This window comes from Pelophylax lessonae (genome assembly GCF_965119305.1).
Source record: "Pelophylax lessonae genome assembly, chromosome: 2".
In the NCBI taxonomy this organism is placed as follows: Eukaryota; Metazoa; Chordata; class Amphibia; order Anura; family Ranidae; genus Pelophylax; species Pelophylax lessonae.
This window is the reverse complement of record NC_138769.1, coordinates 606,935,891-606,954,309: the sequence shown is the minus strand read 5'-3', so window position 1 is coordinate 606,954,309 and position 18,419 is coordinate 606,935,891. Positions and strand designations below refer to the sequence as shown.

The following is an 18,419-nucleotide window of genomic DNA, read 5'->3' as shown; positions in this document are numbered from 1 at the left end:
AAACTGGGGGTGTCATTAACATTTCATTGACACCCCCTGCGTATCGCATATGGCAGTGTGAACTGCCGGATGTGCGTTTGCGATGCGGGAACAGGCTGCGAATTCGCAGCCTTCCCGCATCGTACAAGTGTGAACCGGCACTAAAAGGTAACGCCATTAAAGTCAAAATGTTTTCTTTTGTTTTTTTGTTTTTTCAACAATATTGCACAGAAACATTGCTTTTCCTTTTTTCTTCTGGCAATCCCTATAGGCTCCTCCCTTCTAAGGGGTGCCGCCTCTAGCAAGCCGGGTGCTAAAGGAGGCACCCGCGCATGTGTACTCCCAACGGGTCCTGTGCCAAGCTGTTTGATTCCAGAAAAACAGAGTTGGCAGTAAGCCATGCCCTTGCCCCCACCTCACAGCAATTTGACAGGTGGCAGCAGGAGACTGTCCTGTGAAAGCAGGAAGTGAGGGGGAAGTGACATTGGAGCATGCGACATCTCTTGTTTAATGACATGGAGCCAGCGTTGGCTACGGGAGGGCACTCGGACACTTAGTGGGGCATTTTTTACTGAGCGCAGACTTTAGAACTACTTTAACCTCTTCACGCCACACCTCCTGGCTTTGAGAGGTTTAAGATGCTTTGATGTGTGGCTTCAGTTCATGTGACTGCAATGAGTTTTCGGATCACGTTCTAGCCAAACTCATTGCAAACGCATGCAGCTATCGAGCGCTTTCATTTAGACGCCGGGAAGACGCACGCGCTCGGCACAGCGCAAATTGCAATACACGTAAATATGTGGCCTGTCGGCGCCAAGAGTCAGGCACCGAGAGGCCGCATATTCGCGTGCAGCTGGCACCAAGGGATTAAGTTTGTGTCCACCCCCTTTCCACCGTTCTCTATTGTAATGGCTCCCTTTACTAATAGGGATTCAGGGTGGAAAATCATATTTTGCCTTTACTGTAAGTGTCTAGATTTGCAACCTCTATGCATTCGTTATCATAGGCTCAATTGTCATTTGCCCATGCTTGTGACTGTGTGGTTTAATTTAGGGTTTGGGCTTAGGAGTCATTATGTTCGGTTATGCAATGTTTTTGGGTCAATTTACTACTTCAAGATTTTTATGGCATTGAAAACTAACATACTGCTGCAGTGTTATTACTAACAATGCTATAGTTGTTCTTTGTTGGTCTCAGCTGTTTTATCTCTTAGAGCGTGAAGTGATGCACTGTAACATATATTTCTGGTTACTGCTCCACAGTCTCACGACGGAGAGAAAGTGAAAAATCTGTGGAGAATGAAGTGTTTGGAAAAGATGAGGAATCGCCTAGCTTGAAGTCCCCCAAATCTGATTCCCAGCTTCCTTTTAAAGTTATGCCTGCCCCACCTCCTAAGGAGAATGCATGGGTGAAGCGTAGTACAGTACCTGCCCCTTCTCGCTCACTCAGTTCAGAGTCCTCTCAAAGGTAAGAGTACCCAAGTAACAGCTGTGGTAAAATGTAATTCTTGGGTCCCCCTGATCAATTTTGAAGCCTTGAACTGTGCTGTTCACCCCTTAAGGTTTAAATCTTAATGCATTCAATCGCTCTCTGCATTCCTCCCAAGACCTCCTCCTAGTTCCCTTGTCCACTCCCCCAACGCTCACCTCCAGGACTTTTCCTAAGACTCTTCCATACTATGGAGCTCCTTACCCCAATCTCTCCAGCTATCTCCTACTTTGTCTGCTTTTAGGCGAACCCTGGAAACCCTCCACTAGAGAAGCCTATCCCGCCTCCACCGAACTACTGCATTTCCTCCTTTCTCCATTAGCTTATCCCCCCCCACGGTTATTGCCTTTTGCATCACTTGATCCTCCCTCTTGGTAAGCTCTAACAAACAGGGCCCTCTGATTCCTCCTGTATTAAATTGTATTGTAACTGTCCTAACCAATACAAAAATATTATATTGCGCTTAGTGTGAAAGTGTGCACACAGAAGCACCCTTTACATCGGAATATTGGATGTCAGAATCTGTATATACACATTCAATGCATTTGCATCTACACAAATCTATAAACCTCAAGTGAAAACATAATCAGCTACTGATATCCACCGACTTTGAATGTATCTTGAAAAGACGATCAAGACACTTGTGCTCTTTACAACAAAAAGGGTTGGCCTCTTACCAAATATGAAAGATCCCCACCGCAGAGATCGGCTAGGCATGTTATTAACAGATCTCCAGACATTCATCAATGCTGATACCAGGAGAACAGAAGCCACACATAATGTAAAACTGCCAAACAATTTTTCTCTTTCGTTCATTGACAGACACAGCTCCTGATCTTCATAACCATTGGGTTATACTGCCCCCTACAGGAGTAGGGCACTAGGCAGAAAAAAGTCTGGCTATGCCTTTGGGCAGTCCCAGGGGGGGTATACTCCCTCTCTCTGCTATAGGTACTAGTTTTTTTTCGACCTAGTCAGGAGTAAGGACCTAGTTCCTTGCTGGGATCTCTGGTCCTGCCAATTTTTTTCTTTTTAGATAGAAATGTTTCTTCTGTTTTAACTGAGATCTACAATCAACTGCTGGACTGGGCAACGGATGGGATAATCTCAATCCAGTGGTAACCCCAGTCTGGCCAGTGAGCGTGCGCAGGTCTCAGCTCTGTGCTAGGTCGGCCGTGACATAGCCCCACCGGACGGGGGCTGGCCTTTGAGTTAAACGCCTCGCATGACCGGGTCTCGGCCCGAGTCGGTGTTCCTTCTGACCAGTAGCCCCCCATTTTGATGGGGAGGGGTTCTGTGTACCCCTCTCCCCCTGGAGGGTTTTGGGGTGGACATGGGCCCCTCCTTTGTATGGTCGGACCCCCCGGGTTCCCACTCCTTCCTGTAAGGCACCCCCCTTCATCTGTCCTCCCCTCCCTCAAACTTATGCTGGGTCTGTTTGTGTGGATCCTGGCCAAATGGGCCAAAACTCTGCAGTTCCTGGACAATCTGAGCCGGAGAACGAAAGAGTCCCTAAACTAGGGTTCATTCTCCGGCGCGCTTCGGCTGGGCAAATCCTTCCTTCCCTTGTATTGGACAGTGGTCACCATGGATGCCAGCCTGTCAGGCTGGGGGCGTACTCTGCAAAAATTCTGCTCAGGGGCAGTGGACACTCGAAGAGTCCAGACTACCGTTCAGTGTCTTGGAACTCCGAGCAATCGGACTGTACCTGGATCATTGGACGGATCGTCTTCAGGGTTGTCGAGTGCATTCAATCTGACAATGCCACGGCTATGGCTTATGTCAATCACCAGAGGGCACAAGTAGTGTCCTGGTGACTCTGGAGGTAGCCAGCTGACTTTCTAAGATGGGCAGAACTGTTCGTTCCAGTTCTCTCCGCCGTACACATTCCCGGGGTGGAAAACTGGCAGGCAGATTACCTCAGTCTGCAGGCGTTGGACCAAGGGGAGTGGTCCCTTCACCTGGAGGTGTTTCATCAGTGTCTTTGGGGCATACCAGAGGTGGATCTGTTGGTGTCTCGGCTTAACCGGTGCAGAGGTTTGTGACTCGGTCACGGGATCCTCTGGCGGATGCCACAGACGTGCTGGTGGCCCCGTGGGGTCAGTATCGTCTGATTTACGGCTTCCCCCTCAAGCTTCTGCCATGACTTCTACACAGGATTTGTAGGTCTTCCTGCTTTACAGCCGCTGGCTTTGCCGGCTTGGCAGTTTAAAGCCAGGTGCTGATAGAGGTTTGTCTGCATCAGTGATTCCAACGCTGTTCAAAGCTAGGAAATAGACTTCTAGGAAGATCTACCATTGTACATGGAAGTCATACATTGTGTGGTGTGAGTCTCTTGGGGTTCATCCTCGCTCTTTCTCTGTTGCTTGGATCTTGACATTCCTTCAACGGAGTTGAGCAGACCCTGGCCTTGTACTATCAAGGGTCAGGTGTCTGCCTTAGCTGTCTCCTTTCAACAACACTTGGCCACACACTCCCTGGTGTGTACTTTTCTTTAGGGAGTTAGGCACTTGGCCCCTCCTGTGCGGTCTCTGTTGCCACCTTGAGACCTCAATTTGGTGCTCAGTCCTCCAGAAGCTTTGGAGAGATTTCCCTGCTTGCACTGTCCCAGAAGGTGGTCTTGGTGGCTATCACCTCTGCGCGCAGGATTTGTTAATTGGCGGCGTTATCCTGTCCACCTTGGTGGTTCAGAGATAAGGTGGTTTTTCATCCCTGTCTCATTCCTTCCAAAGGCTGTCTCTGATTTTCATTTTAATGAAGACATTGTGTTGCCTTCCCTGTGTCCCAGGCCAAAACATCCGAAGGAAATTGCCTTGCATGCCTTGGATGTGGTCGGGCAATTGGGGTGTACCTGGCAGCTACAAAGTCTTTTAGGAAATCAGATTCCCTATTTGTGCTCACGGATGGGCCTCGGAAAGGGTTGTCCGCTTCCTCTGCGACCATTTCCAGATCAGACAGACGGTGATCCAAGTCTATTCCATCAGGCGTCAGTGACACAGGTTTGCAAGGCGGCCACCTGGTCTGTGCACACTTTAACAAAATTCTATAAATAGGATGTGTTGGCGTCTGCAGATGCTTCTTTTGGCTGCAAGGTTTTGCAGGCTGCTGTTTAGAGGACCTTGGTCCTCTTTGAGGGTGTATTGTTTTTTTTCAGGTGAGCTCCAGTTTTGGTTGAGCTCCTGTTTACCTGGTGGCTATAGTTAGCCTTGGGAATTTCTTTTTCACTGTTCCCACCCATCATGTTTAACACTGCTTTGGGACATCCTAATGATTATGGAGATCAGAAGCTGTTTCCGTCAAAGAAAGAAAATGATTTTTGACTTAACGTAAAATCCATTTCTCTGATCATTGACGGACACAGCACCCACCCCTCTGTGGAGTTGTAGTTCTTCTGACACTGCAAAACTGAACACCTAATGGCAGAGAGAGGGATTATACCCCCTGTGACTGACCATAGGCGTAGCCAGACTTTTTTTTTTTTTTTCTGTGAAGAAATTATTGGTGAAAAACCAATGAAACTGCGCAAAAGGCAAACCCTAATTGCTATACATAAATTGTGATTGGAAGTGAAATCCCTTTCCCCCTTTGAGCTGCAACATAAATGTGTATAACGTGACTAATGAAAAATTTATAAGGATGTAGCGCTCAACAGATCATGAATTAAATTATATCATAAATGTTTAAATCATAAATAATCAATGTGCAAAATAAAGTCTCTAGTGTCCCAATCAAAAGGGTTAAAACTGCAATGGCCAAATGCAGGAAACAGACTTGATAGGAGTGAATCTCAAAACGCCTCCACCTCCACACGTTCACCCAGTGATAAGTAAAGGTACCGCTTACCAGAAAATAAAAACAAATTATGCTGTGCTTAATCAAAATCAGGAAATTAGATCACAATATCAGCTGCTAGCATATAAAAGTTGTTGTACCGCAACCTTAAACATAAAAACAGGGTATGCAGCGCTCAATAAGGTGATCACAGAAGTCAAACAATGGTACTAATAATGATAATGAAACGAAAGTCCATAGGAGAAAAGGAGTCCCGCAAGAGGTCCAAGATGAGGGTGATGAAACTCAGAGTAGCCTCCACCAAACACCAATATAAGTGGCCTCTTACCGGAAATGGGTGATCCCCATTACAGGGATCTCTGTATGCCTTAAACAGGAACTTGGCTCCTTTCTCACTAGGTGGACAGACATATAAACTCCTCCCACAGGAAATGCCTTTATGGATACCAGTCAATCCTCAGCAGGTCCCGTTCTGCTACCAGCAAGAGTAACTGCAAGGTCTTGGTTACGGTGTTCAGGCACCACCACCAGCAAAGGCCCAATTTTTGGCACAGCAAGGTTTGTCTGAGAGTCGCCATCCTGTTCTCCTTCATGAGTGCGGATGTGGCCTGACCTGATATGCTGATCCTTGGAATCTCTGAAACCGGAAGTTGATGTCCTGCTATTGCCATTGAATGTCGGGTCTGTTAAATATGTACCTGGTTGACCTCTTTGGTTGGGTTCTTTCATATTTTGGTAAGTGGCCAACCTTATTTGTGGTGAATGGCACGAGTGTCGTGGTCGTCTTCAAAATACGTTCACAGGGTTGGTTGAATGTTTTCATTTGTTCCTAGACATAAGTTTTTTTTTTTTTTTAAAGATTTTAGATTTGCACATCATTGTTTGTGGATTGTGGATTCTTGTGTATATCTTATAACTGTACTGTCGGGCCTCATGTTTTAAAGTGCTGCGCAAACTGTTGGTGCTTTGTAAATTATGTATAATAGAATTCCTTCATTATATCATTTTCAGTCCCTGAAAACTTAGTGGAGACTTGAACAGCAGATAATTAAAGAAGTAAAAACTCTGCTTTTACTTTGGACAGTGTAATGTGAGCACACCACTGACGAAGGGAAAAAAGTCATAATGGGCCATAACTTCCAAAGAACCTTTGCTCCTCAACGTCCTTGGTCGTTGCTAACATTTTTAATGTATAATTTAAGCAATGTCTGATAGGAATTTATGCATTTGATAATTCATACATTTTGCAAAGAAAAGACTGCCTTGGAATTGAATTCTTTGACAACTATGGTAATATTTTTTTTTTTTTTACTTCTAGTGGAGGAGAGAGACCCCATGATTCAGAAAGGCGGCAGCCTGTGAATGTGCAAAGAGGCAAGTCTCTTGTCAAAAGTAACCGTGTTTATTCATATGTTACATTTTTCCCAGAGCTTATTCATTTCTTTTTTTTAAGCAGATGAGAACAAAGTAGATGGTTTGGACTATGTGTCGAAGTCTAGTGGACGTGGCATTGGAGATCGCTTTGGAGTGTCTGATGGGTAAGCTGTGCGGGCAAGTAAATTTCCTGCGGTTATTTGTTGGGGAGCAAGGTAGGAGGCAGCACATCAGTGGACATTATAGGGCATGCATGGACCGTTTTTTTTTTTTTTTTTGATACTAACCACACAAATGCTGTCGGTTCTCAATCTACATTGCAAATGGGCTGGATATCGCCCTGGAACACAGGAAAAAGTATTGCATGCACTACTTTTCAAAAAATGCATTTAACCAAATCACAGGGTTCTGTAATCACTTAGTACTGTTCAGTTTGTTGCATTGCGTTTGCGATTTGTTTTTTTGGGTGGCAATAACATTACATTGGCACCCACAGCAGATTGCAGTGTGTTTTTCACTGGACGAGCCTTTCCCGTACTGCTTTCTGGTGTGAACCTGTCCTTAGTTTCTTATCTCTGTAATCATTGTCAAGTGTTTTATTCAGCGCTTCGTTTGGTAGGATAAATCAGTTGTTTATAGCAGCAACAATGAGTCAAATGTCTAAATGTTACTACTACACAAAAATTCTAAAGATCACATTTTTTTTTTTTTTTTTTTGCATTGGAGGTTTAGAGATTTTTTTTTAATAAGCATAATTTAACCTTTTGTGTGTTTTTGCTTAATAAAGTTTAGATTTGGAGGCATTGAAAGTAATTTTTTTTTTTTTTCTTGCATTTGCAGGAAGGATGAGTTGGATTCGGAGCCAATGAGGAAAGATGAGCAGGAAGCTGTAGGTTTTTCTATTTTACATCTGGTATATTTGCTGTCTTGTGGGCTACAACTTTTCAACGGCGGGTGTAACAGAGTTCCCCTATATCTAAACACTAATAGAAAAGTGAAATCGAAATTAACCACTTGAAGACCAAGCCTTTTTGTTTACAAGTGTAAATCAGTATTTTTTGCTCAAATTACCCCTCTAGCATTATATATTTTTTTTAGCTGGGAATAAAATGGCGATCATTGCAATTTTTTATGTCACATGGTATTTGAGCAGATTTTTTTCTAACACAAATTTTTGGGGAAAAATACACTTTAATGATTTAAAAACGCAATGTATACCTTGATTTTTTTTTTTGTAAAATTTGAAAGGGGTTACGGTTATGGATACCGAACATGTCACACTTTTTTAACCATTTAAGCCCCGGAAGATTTTTCCCCCTTCCTGACCAAGGCCTATTTTGCAATTCGGCACTGCGTGACTTTAACAGACAATTGCGCGGTCGTGCGATGCTGTACCTAAACAAATTTGACGTCCTTTTTTTCCCACAAACAGAGCTTTCCTTTGGTGGTATAAACAAAAAAAGAGCATCAATTTTGCAAAAATACTATTTTTCACACTTTTTTTTTATATGAAATTCCCACAAAAAAATGTAAAAATCTAAATTTTTTTACATTTTAGGCCAATTTGTTTTATTCTACATGTTTGGTAAAAAAAAAATCGCAAAAAGCGTATTTTGATTGGTTTGCGCAAAAGTTATTGCGTTTACTAAGGGAAAGATTTTTGTCATTTTTGTTTTTTTTTTTTTTTTTTTTTCCAAACATGTAGAACCGTATGATCTCAATTCTTACACTTCTTTAACCGCTTGCCGACTGCGCACAGTATATTTACTGCGGCAGTCAGCCCCGGCCAGGCAGAGTGACGTAGATCTACGTCGCTAGCCTGTCACCAGGTTTTGAGCCAATAGCGGGCGAGCGCACGCCCGCCTCGGCTCGTTCACAGAGGAGTCCGGGCGTGTGACCGGCGGACCCGATGTCCGCCGGTCACACTACGATCGTCGGTAGAGCGGGAGAAAGGCGGGCGGCTTATGTAAACAAGCCGCCTGTCATTCTCCCGTGTGTAAAAATGGAGATCAGACGGTTCTACTATGTAGAACCGTTGATCTCTGTTTTTACAATAGGAGACATGTCCCATCACAGTTAGAAACACGCCCCTAGGACACACTTAACCCCTCCCTCTCCAATACAGTTAACCCCTTCCCTGCCAGTGTCATTTTTACAGTAACAGTGCATATGTATAGTACTGATTACTGCAGTAATGTCACTGGTACCCCCCAAAAGTGTCAAAAATGTCAGTCAAGGGTCCGATCTGTCCGCCGCAATGTCGCAGTACCGCAAAAAAAATCGCAGATCGTCGCCATTACTCGTTAAAAAAAAAAAATGACAAATCTTTCCCTTTGTTAGTAAACGCGATAACTTTTGCGCAAACCAATCAAAATACGCTTTTTGCGATATTTTTATTTTTTTTTCCAGGAGCCTCGAGTATTCGTCACTTCCAGTTCCGCCCCTTTGTTTACCTGGCCACCAGCGGCTAGAGAAGCAGCAGATTGTACCAATCTTGGTCTGATAGGCTGCATGGGGGGCCAGAGGAGAGATCTGGGGTGACCCCCAAATCTCTCCATAAAGAGGACCTGTCATTTCCCATGCTATCAACGGGGATGTTCATCCCTTGGGATAGCAAGAGTTTGTACAAAAAAAAAGTTTGTATTTAAAAAAAAAATTTTAAAGCGCCACTGTCCCAGCGTGCTTACGTGTAAATGCGAACACATACATTACTCCCACCTGCATGTGTTAATGATGATCGCTCCACATATTTGAGGTATTGTCAGAGCGGGAGCAATAATTCTAGCACTAGGCCTCCTGTGCCACTCTAAACTGGTAACCTGTAAAGGGTTTTAAAGCGTCGCCTATGGAGAATTTTATGCACCATAGTTTGCCGCCATTCCACGGGCAGACGCAATTTTAAAGCGTGACATGTTGGGTATCCTTTTATTCCATGAAGAAGAAAAAAATGCGCAAATACCATCTGACATAAAAAAAATTGCAACACACCATTTTATTCTATACGGTCTCTGCCAAAAAAAAAAAAAAAAAAGTTTGGGGGGTTCTAAGTAATTTTCTATCAAAAAAAGTAGAGTTTTACATGTAGAAGCGAAGTGTCAGAATAGGCTTGGGAAGGAGGTGATTAAACGAACTGCCATGGTGCTGCACATGTGATCAGTTATGACACCAGACATTTGATGGTTTGACAGTTTGGTTGAGGACACAAGCAAATGTGACAGTTTGCAATCCTGGCATTCCAGAAATGTAACTGATTTAACGAGTTCAAAAAACAATGGGTTTAGTTCCACTTTATATTCTGCTGTTTGGGGGCTCTGGGCTTCAGCAAAATGACAGCCTTCAACAGTAGCAATGTTGGAGGCGGTTTACAACACGCACTAATTTTGGTAGCCTAATTATTAATGTGAGTATAGGTAGACAAGGTGGGTCCTTCCGGTGTCCATGTGGCAGCTTGGGGTCACCACTGAGTCTGTGGTCATCTCATCTCTTCCTCTTCCTGTCCAGCAGGAAAAAGCAGGTGCCACGCCAGTGAGAATGGAGGCTTTGACCGCAGGGTGGCCGTGATGCTCGTCCACAGGATCTTCCGGCGTAATGTCATCACGGCCACCCTGCGGTCCAAGCCTCCATCTCACTGGCGTGGCACCTGCTTTTTCCTGCTGGACAGGAAGAGGAAGAGATGACCACATACTCTGTGGTGACCCCAAGCCACCACATGGACACCGGAAGGACCCACCCTGTCTACCTATACTTACCTTGATGTAAGTTTTTACCATTTGTCTGCCACATTAAATTACAGTCTTGACTCAGACGCGCCTGTTTTCTCTTCTGTTTCATCTCTGGAGATCGCTTCCGCTCCGAGATAGGCTGGCACTGAAAATTCAGCCTGTCTCCTGATCTCACTTTAAGACTTTATGTGCTATTATATGGACTACCGTTTTATGTAGTGCTAATAGCTTGCGCCACCTGTCCTAATTTTTTTCTGTAATTATGAATGTGGAATGTTCCTTGCTAAAGAATATTATTTTTTAACAAGTTATGAGCAAAGTTCCGCTTTAAATCTAAACTCCAGGTAGATATGAAAAAAAAAAATTAACCTAATGCCCACAATTAAATGGTGCTGTCCATTTATTAAAACACAATCAAATTGACATCAGCCTTGTTATTGCAGGGCACAGTAGTAATCTGTGAGGGAGTAGTACTTTGAGCTAGGCAGGAGTGATGCATTACTCACGTGCTGAAAGAAACATACTGACAGAAGGGGAAAGGTGACCTCCTCAGTCTGCAAATACTCCATTGTCCAATCACAGGCTGATATTGGAAAGTATTTATGATGAAGTTTATAACTTCTGTATGAACCTGGCCGTGCTTTATGGCACAGAGTGGTGTAAATATCAAAATTGGATGGATGAAATTATAAACAATTTGACAGTTAAAACGACTCCCGATACACACATTTTTTTCTGCAGCGGTTTTTCTAAACACTGTACCTAAACCAAATTTGTCATTTTCCCCCCCACAAATAGAGCTTTCTTTTGGTGGTATTTGATCACCACAAGGTTTTTTCTTTTTTGCAAAAACAAATAAAAAAAAGAACGAAGTTTGAGAAAAAAAAAAAAAAACATTTTTTCTCTTACGTCCTCCGACAGTCGCCGCCACTTCATAATCTTCACTAATGGGGTATTGACCTTTGCTCCGTAGGAGTAGCTAGGCAAAAAGATTTGTTAATATAAAAGCTTTTAGCATATCACACCCCTAGGGGGCGGTCCCCTCAGTCAATACCTCCCTGCTTCCTGCATTCTCAACTCAGTTTCTAATGCCTAGCTTAGGAGTTGCTTGGCTGATACTGTGCTGGGGCTCTCAGTCTCAGCTTTCTATTCTCTTTTTTTGATTTTATTTGAGTATTTTTCTCTTTCTTTTACTAGCTGTTATTTTTCTCAGCATTTAGTTTAGTTTCTTCGGATGAAGATGATCGTGCGGAGCTGGGTCTCGGACTGGCCACCCTGGTTCCCAGGGCTCAGGGGTTCCCCAGCCTGCCATCGAGCGTTCAGTCAGGTTTCCCTGGCATATTGAACGACCCATCCCTGTTCGCTGCAGGGATGCTGCCTGTGAGGTGGCTCCCTGTCAGATTCCTGTGTGGAATAGCTGCCTTTTCTGTGGGCTGCGGGTGGGGGGGGGGGGGCTCTCCCGGGGGGGCTCTCCCGATCTGCTATGTGTGCTGTGTGGGCAGACTGGGGTTAGGCATGCTGTGCGGCGGCCGCTATTGCGGTCCGCCATTTTTTTGAGGCAAACTTGTGGTGTCCGGCCCTAAGTGAGTAGGGCGCGGTATTTTGGTGCCAAACGCCGCCATTTTGATGGCGATCGATGTACAACCACATGTAGGCGCCATTTTGTAATTGCCCAAAAAATGCCTCAGCCGAGCGGCCAGGTTTGTGTAGCCTGCATAGGCTTTATAGGGCGGTTAGTCATTACATCACTTCCTTTTGCTCTGGGACAGTGATCGGTGGCAGCAGCCTGTGTGGCCTCTCCAGGTTTTTACTTCTCTTTATCCTGTAGTTCCCTGCTCAGTGTTCTTATCCCTGTGGGGGTCGATCTTTGCAGTAGTGTGCGGTGGGCTATGCCCGCCGCGGTCTTAAGGGGACAGTACTCCTTTTTCCAATTGTTGCTGGGGCATGGATTCTCAGAATTGCAAGTTTCCTCCCACCTTGGTGGGGGGCCAAGGGGCTGCTGCATCCCCGAGGGGGCTGATCTGGCTGCTATTGTGGCGAACTTGGCTTCTCAGGTGCAAATGCTAATGGCTGATCGATCCGCAAAACGGCCCAGATTGTCTATTTCCTCTGATTCAGAGGGCGATGGGGCTGCTATGGCTGGAGTGCCCTTCTCAGGGTCTCGTTCATCTCTGGACCTTGGGGGGTCTGAGGGGGAGGCTGAGGTAGAAGGGGTTAATTCTCCCCCTGGCTCGCCTGAAGAGCTTGCACTCATGGATGAGTTGGTTGCTTCTATCAAGGAAACACTGCATTTGCAGGATGAACCATGTCCTCCTGCTTTGCTGTCCTCTTATGGGACACAAAGGAAGCGCAAAACAGCGCAGGTTTTTCCCTGCCCTGCGGAATTTCAACGCGCTGTTGATGAGCAATGGCGCAATTTAAAGAAGCCATTTACTGTGCCAAGTAAGTTCAAGCTGCGTTATCCATTTACGCCCACCACTGATGAGCGTTGGTGTGTGCCGCCTCAGGTGGATCATGCGGTGGCGATTTTGAATAAATCTACCGCGATTCCTGCTGCTGAAGCCTATTTTTGCTTCCATTTTGGCAGCCCAGGCTATTGCGGATTGGACGCAGGTGCTCAGGCGCACCCTGGTGGCTGACTCTGCTCCGCCGACGACATTGGCTATGGTCGATCAAATTTATCAGGGTGTCATGCATTTGTGTTATGCGGACTTGGATTTAGTCCCTTTTGGCTGCACGCCTCTCTAGTGTGGCGGTTTTGCACCGTCGCCTGATCTAGCTGAAATGCTGGTCGGTTGACCAATCATCTCGCAAGACTTTAGCTAATTTGCCCTATGCGGGATCTCGCCTTTTTGGTGAGTCCTTGGATACGCTGATAAAGGGGATCTCCGGGGGTAAGAGTTCTCTCTTACCCCAATCTCACAAGAATGAGTTTGTTCGCAGTAAGAAGAATACCTCGTTTAGGCCCTCTCAGGGGTCCTTTCGTGCCTTTCGGTCGCAATACAAGGGCAAGCCCTTCAAGGGCCAAGGCTCCCAGAAGAAGCCGTGGGCAGGTAAGCAGAAGTCCGGCCAGTCCGGGTCCGCTGCCCATGCCAATTCGGCCTGACGGGGCGCCTTCACCCGGTTCTGGGGTGGGGGGACGTTTGCTCGGTTTTCTTCAACCCTGGCTGGCCCGCATTCGGGACAGGTGGGTTCAGGAAATCGTTCGATCTGGATACAAGATCGAGTTTCTCTCTCGGCCGGCGAGCAGATTTTTTCCCTCGAATCTTCAGCTGTCTCCGGTGCGTTTGCAGGACCTGCACCTGGCGGTGCGGGATCTGCGGGCCCAGGGAGTGGTGGTTCCGGTGCCTCATCGGGACAGATTTCGGGGGTTCTACTCCAGTCTGTTCACTGTGCCCAGAAAGGAGGGCAAAGTGCGTCCGATTCTGGACTTAAAAGCTCTGAACCGCTTTGTGCGGGTTCGCAAGTTCCGCATGGAATCCCTGCGCTCAGTGGTGGCTGCCCTGGTTCCGGGGGAATTCATGGCCTCCATCGATCTGAAGGATGCGTACCTTCACATCCCCATTTTCGAGGGTCACCAGAGGTACCTTCGATTCGCCATTGCGGTGGATCATTACCAATTTGTGGCGTTACCCTTTGGTCTCGCTTCGGCTCCGCGGGTTTTCACCAAGGTGCTTGCGCCGGTTCTTGCTTTGTTGAGAGCCCAGGGCATCTCTGTCTTGGGGTATCTAGACGATATCTTGATTCGGTCTGCGACCAGTCAGGGCCTGGTGAACGTCCTGTCCATCACACTCTGCAGGAGTTCGGTTGGACGATCAATCTTCCGAAGTCGACGCTGTGTCCGTCGGTTCGTCTTCCCTACCTGGGGATGATCCTGGACTCTGTTCAAGCGAAGGTCTTCCTGCCAGAAGACAAGCTCCGGACACTTCAGGACGAAGTCAGGTCCCTCAGGGACACTCGGTGCTAGTCTATCCGGACGTGTATGAGGTGTCTGGGATTGATGGTCTCGGCTTTCGAGGCGATTCCCTTCGCCCAGTTTCACACACGGGATCTTCAGGCGGAGATCCTGGCCAAGTGGGACGGGTGTCCGCAAACTCTGGATCTGCGGATTTCGTTGAGCCGCCTCACCCAAAGGGGTCTTTTGTGGTGGCTCCAGTCCCCGGCGGTGTCGGGGGGCAAGTCCTTTCGTCCTTTGTCATGGACGGTGATCACCACGGATGCCAGCCTGTCGGGCTGGGGTGGTGGTCTGGGCGTTCTGTCCGCCCAGGGAACTTGGTCGGTGGAGGAATCCTCCCTTCCGATCAACCTTCTGGAATTGCGAGCAATAAATCTCTGCCTTCTGCGTTGGACGGACAGGCTTCAGGGCCGTCCGGTTCGGGTGCAGACGGACAATGCCACAGCGGTGGCCTACATCAACCACCAAGGGGGCACCAGGAGTGCCCGAGCGGCTCGGGAAGTAGCCGACATTTTGTCTTGGGCCGAGACGCACGTCCCGGCGATAACGGCAGTTCACATTCCGGGAGTGAAGAACTGGCAGGCGCATTATCTGAGTCGCCAGACCCTGGACCAGGGAGAATGGTCCCTTCACCCGGATGTCTTTCAGATGTTGTGCGCGAAGTGGGGTTCCCCAGATGTGGACCTGTTCGCGTCTCGTCTAAACAACAAGGTGGAAAGGTTCGTAGCAAGGACGCGCGATCCTCGCGCAGACGCCTCGGACGCGTTAGTGGCGCCCTGGCATCAGTATCGTCTGATGTATGCCTTTCCACCGATTCAGCTGCTGTCCAGGCTCCTTCGCAGGTTGGCCTCGGAACCGCACACGGTGATTCTGGTGGCGCCAGACTGGCCTCGCCGGTCTTGGTACACAGACCTCGTGAATCTGGCGGTCGACGCTCCGTGGCGTCTACCTCTTCGAGAAGATCTCCTGTCTCAAGGACCGATATTCCATCCTGCTTTACAGTCGCTGGCTTTAACGGCCTGGCTGTTGAAAGCCAGGTCCTGAATTATAGGGGTCTCTCCCCTGAGGTCATTCCCACTTTGATCAAGGCTAGGAAGGCCTCTTCGGGGAAGATTTACTACCGTACTTGGAAGGCGTATTTTGCCTGGTGTGAGTCCAGGGGGTACTCCCCTCGCTCATACTCGGTATCGAGAGTGTTGGCCTTCCTTCAAACGGGCGTGGACCAGCGTTTGGCGTTGGCCACGATTAAGGGTCAGATTTCTGCGCTGGCTGTTCTTTCAACGCCCTGTGGCGTCTTCTTTGGTTAGCACCTTTGTTCAAGGGGTGCGGCACTTGGCCCCTCCTCGGAGGGATCCTTTACCTCCATGGGACTTGAACCTCGTTCTGTCCGTGTTACAGCATGCTCCCTTTGAAAAGATCAGGGAGATCTCGTTGTCTCTGTTGTCCAAGAAGGTTGCCTTTTTGGTAGCGATCACTTCGGCTCGCAGGGTGTCGGAGCTGGCGGCCTTGTCCTGCAGCTCTCCCTACTTGGTGATTCACTTGGATAAGGTGGTCTTACGACCTAACCCTTCTTTTCTTCCGAAGAGGATCTCGGAATTTCACCTCAATGAGGATATTGTCTTGCCTTCGCTTTGCGCGAAGCCTAAGCATCCAAAGGAGGTGGCTTTTCATTCCTTGGATGTCCTGGCGATCAGGGTTTACCTGTCATCGACGAAATCCTTTCGCAAGACGGATTCTCTATTTGTCCTTCCAGAGGGTCCTCGGAAGGGCATGGCAGCGTCGGCTGCGACCATCGCCAAGTGGATCAGACAGACCATTGTGCAAGCCTATGCTTTGAAGGGGAAGGTTCCTCCTTTCCCTGTGAAGGCGCACTCTACCAGGTCTCTGAGTACGTCTTGGGCCTATCGTCATCAGGCTTCTGTGGCCCAGGTGTGTAAGGCGGCGACTTGGTCGTCCGTTCACACCTTCTCCAAATTTTACAAAGTGGATGTTCAGGCATCGGCAGATGCTCCCTTTGGCCGTAAAGTTCTTAGTGCGGCAGTGCCTTAGGGTCCCTTGTTTGGGTCCTTGGCTGTTGGGGTGTTTTTACCCCTAGGTTACTTGTTCTTTCCTGGGTTGTTGCTCCTGTTGAGCACGTTTTTTCCTGTTGCCCAGTTGGTTCTCTTACTTTGGTAAGGTTCCTTTCTCTGATGTGGGTACTGCGTTGCTTTAGGCGCGGCTGCGTTTTTCCCACCCCTCATGTCTACACTGCTCTGGGACGTCCCCATTAGTGAAGATTATGAAGTGGCGGCGACTGTCGGAGGATGTAAGAGAAAACTGAATTTTTGTAAAATCTTACCGTAAAATTCTTTTCTCTGAGTCCTCCGACAGTCGCCGCCCCCGTCCCTCTTTTGGGGTTTGTTTATGTACTCTACTGCTATGCTACTGAAACTGAGTTGAGAATGCAGGAAGCAGGGAGGTATTGACTGAGGGGACCGCCCCCTAGGGGTGTGATATGCTAAAAGCTTTTATATTAAGAAATCTTGTTGCCTAGCTACTCCCCCGGGGTGCGCGTAGAGCGTATTATCCTGCCACCATCATATGACGTCCGGTCAGGATAATACAACCACATTCCCGCCGTCATTCTGCTATAGGGCGGGATGTGGTTAAAATTGCGCACGCACATGGAATGGCGCCAAACTACGGTACATAATCTCCAAAGGTGACGCTTTAAAATGTCTAGAGGTTACCAGTTGAGCGTTACAGGAGGTCTAGTCATAAAATTATTGCTCTGATGTTCACAGGGATACCTCACGTGTGGCGCAAACACCATTAACACATTTTTTCTCTTTCGTTCATTGATGGACACAGCTCCTGATATTCAGAACCATTGGGTTCTGAATAAGGACCTATTTGCTTGCTGTGATCTTTGGTCCTGGTAAAATGTTTTATATAGAAATATTTTTTCCTCCTGGATTTTTTTACAATCAACTGCCGTACTGGGCGGCAGGCTGGATAATCTAGATCCAGTGGTCACCAGAGTCTGGCCAGTGAGCGCACGCAGACCTCAGCTCCGCGCTAGTTCGACCGCAACATAGCCCCACTGGACAGGGGGCTGGCCTGCGAGGTCACATACAACCGGCTCTCGGCCCAAGTCGGTGTTCCTCCTGGCCGACAGCCCCCCGGTTTCAATGGTAAGAGGTTCTGTCTGAAGCAGTGCCCACCTGGTTCCCGGTGTAGTGAGAAGCTGTGGGGTGGACGTGGGACCCTCGGGACGGTCGGACCCCTGGGTCCCCCTCCTTCCCCAGGAGCTGCAGTTTATCTGTGCTTCATCTTTGGATGCAGCTCCCCTAATGGCTCGGCTCTGTTTCTGCGGTGATCCTTAGCTAACATGCTGGTCTGCGGACCAGACTTCCGGGAAAAAAAAAACCCTGGCTTTTCAAGGACATCACGTTTGGAGCTACCCTGGATGACATCATTAAGGGTCTCGTGGGGGGGGGGGTACCTTTCTTCCACAGGCCACTAAGGGGAAGGACCCTTGTCACAAACATGGGTCCTCCATTTGGGCTCATAAGTTTTTTTTTTTTTTTTTTTTTTTTCTTTATCCCTCAGGATCGACAAGGGATTGAAGCCTTTCGGGGGGCCTGCTCTGATTGATCCAAGCGAACTTGGTCTGGCAAGTCGAGAGCGGGCTTCTGCAGACAAGGCTCCTTCAGCATAAAGGTGCACCCTCACCTGTATCTGGGGGGGGAGAGAGATTCTTCGCTGGTTTCCGGACCAGTGGACTTCCCTGGTACATGACAAGTGGTTCCACAACGTAATACGATCCGGATACAAGATCGAGTTTCATGCTTGCCCTCCGGAAAGGTTCTTTTCTCCCAACGTGCGGCTGTCCCCGGTCCGCTTACAGGCCTTTTCTGGGGCTGTGCAAGATATTTTGCTTCAAGGGGTGGTTGTCCAGGTTTCCGATTGCGGAACGTTTTCAGGGGTTTTTACTCAGCCTGTTTACAGTTCCCAGGAAGGAGGGCAAGGTGCGTCCAATCCTCAACTGCTTTGTGCGGGTGCAGAAGTTCAGGATGGAGTCCATTCGCACAGTGGTGGGGGGTGGGGGGGGATTTTCATGCCTACCT

At 47.7% G+C, this 18,419-nt stretch overlaps 1 protein-coding gene across 1 annotated transcript in view; it reads left to right on the top strand.

Annotated features, from left to right (window-relative positions):
- EIF4B (eukaryotic translation initiation factor 4B) overlaps positions 1-18,419 on the top strand; it is a 119,997-nt gene that overhangs the window by 87,551 nt on the left and 14,027 nt on the right. The window contains exons 11-14 of the mRNA XM_082244639.1: positions 1,242-1,446; positions 6,578-6,633; positions 6,716-6,797; positions 7,474-7,522. Of these exons, the coding sequence (XP_082100765.1) occupies positions 1,242-1,446; positions 6,578-6,633; positions 6,716-6,797; positions 7,474-7,522 (392 nt within the window). The remainder of the gene's footprint in view (positions 1-1,241; positions 1,447-6,577; positions 6,634-6,715; positions 6,798-7,473; positions 7,523-18,419) is intronic.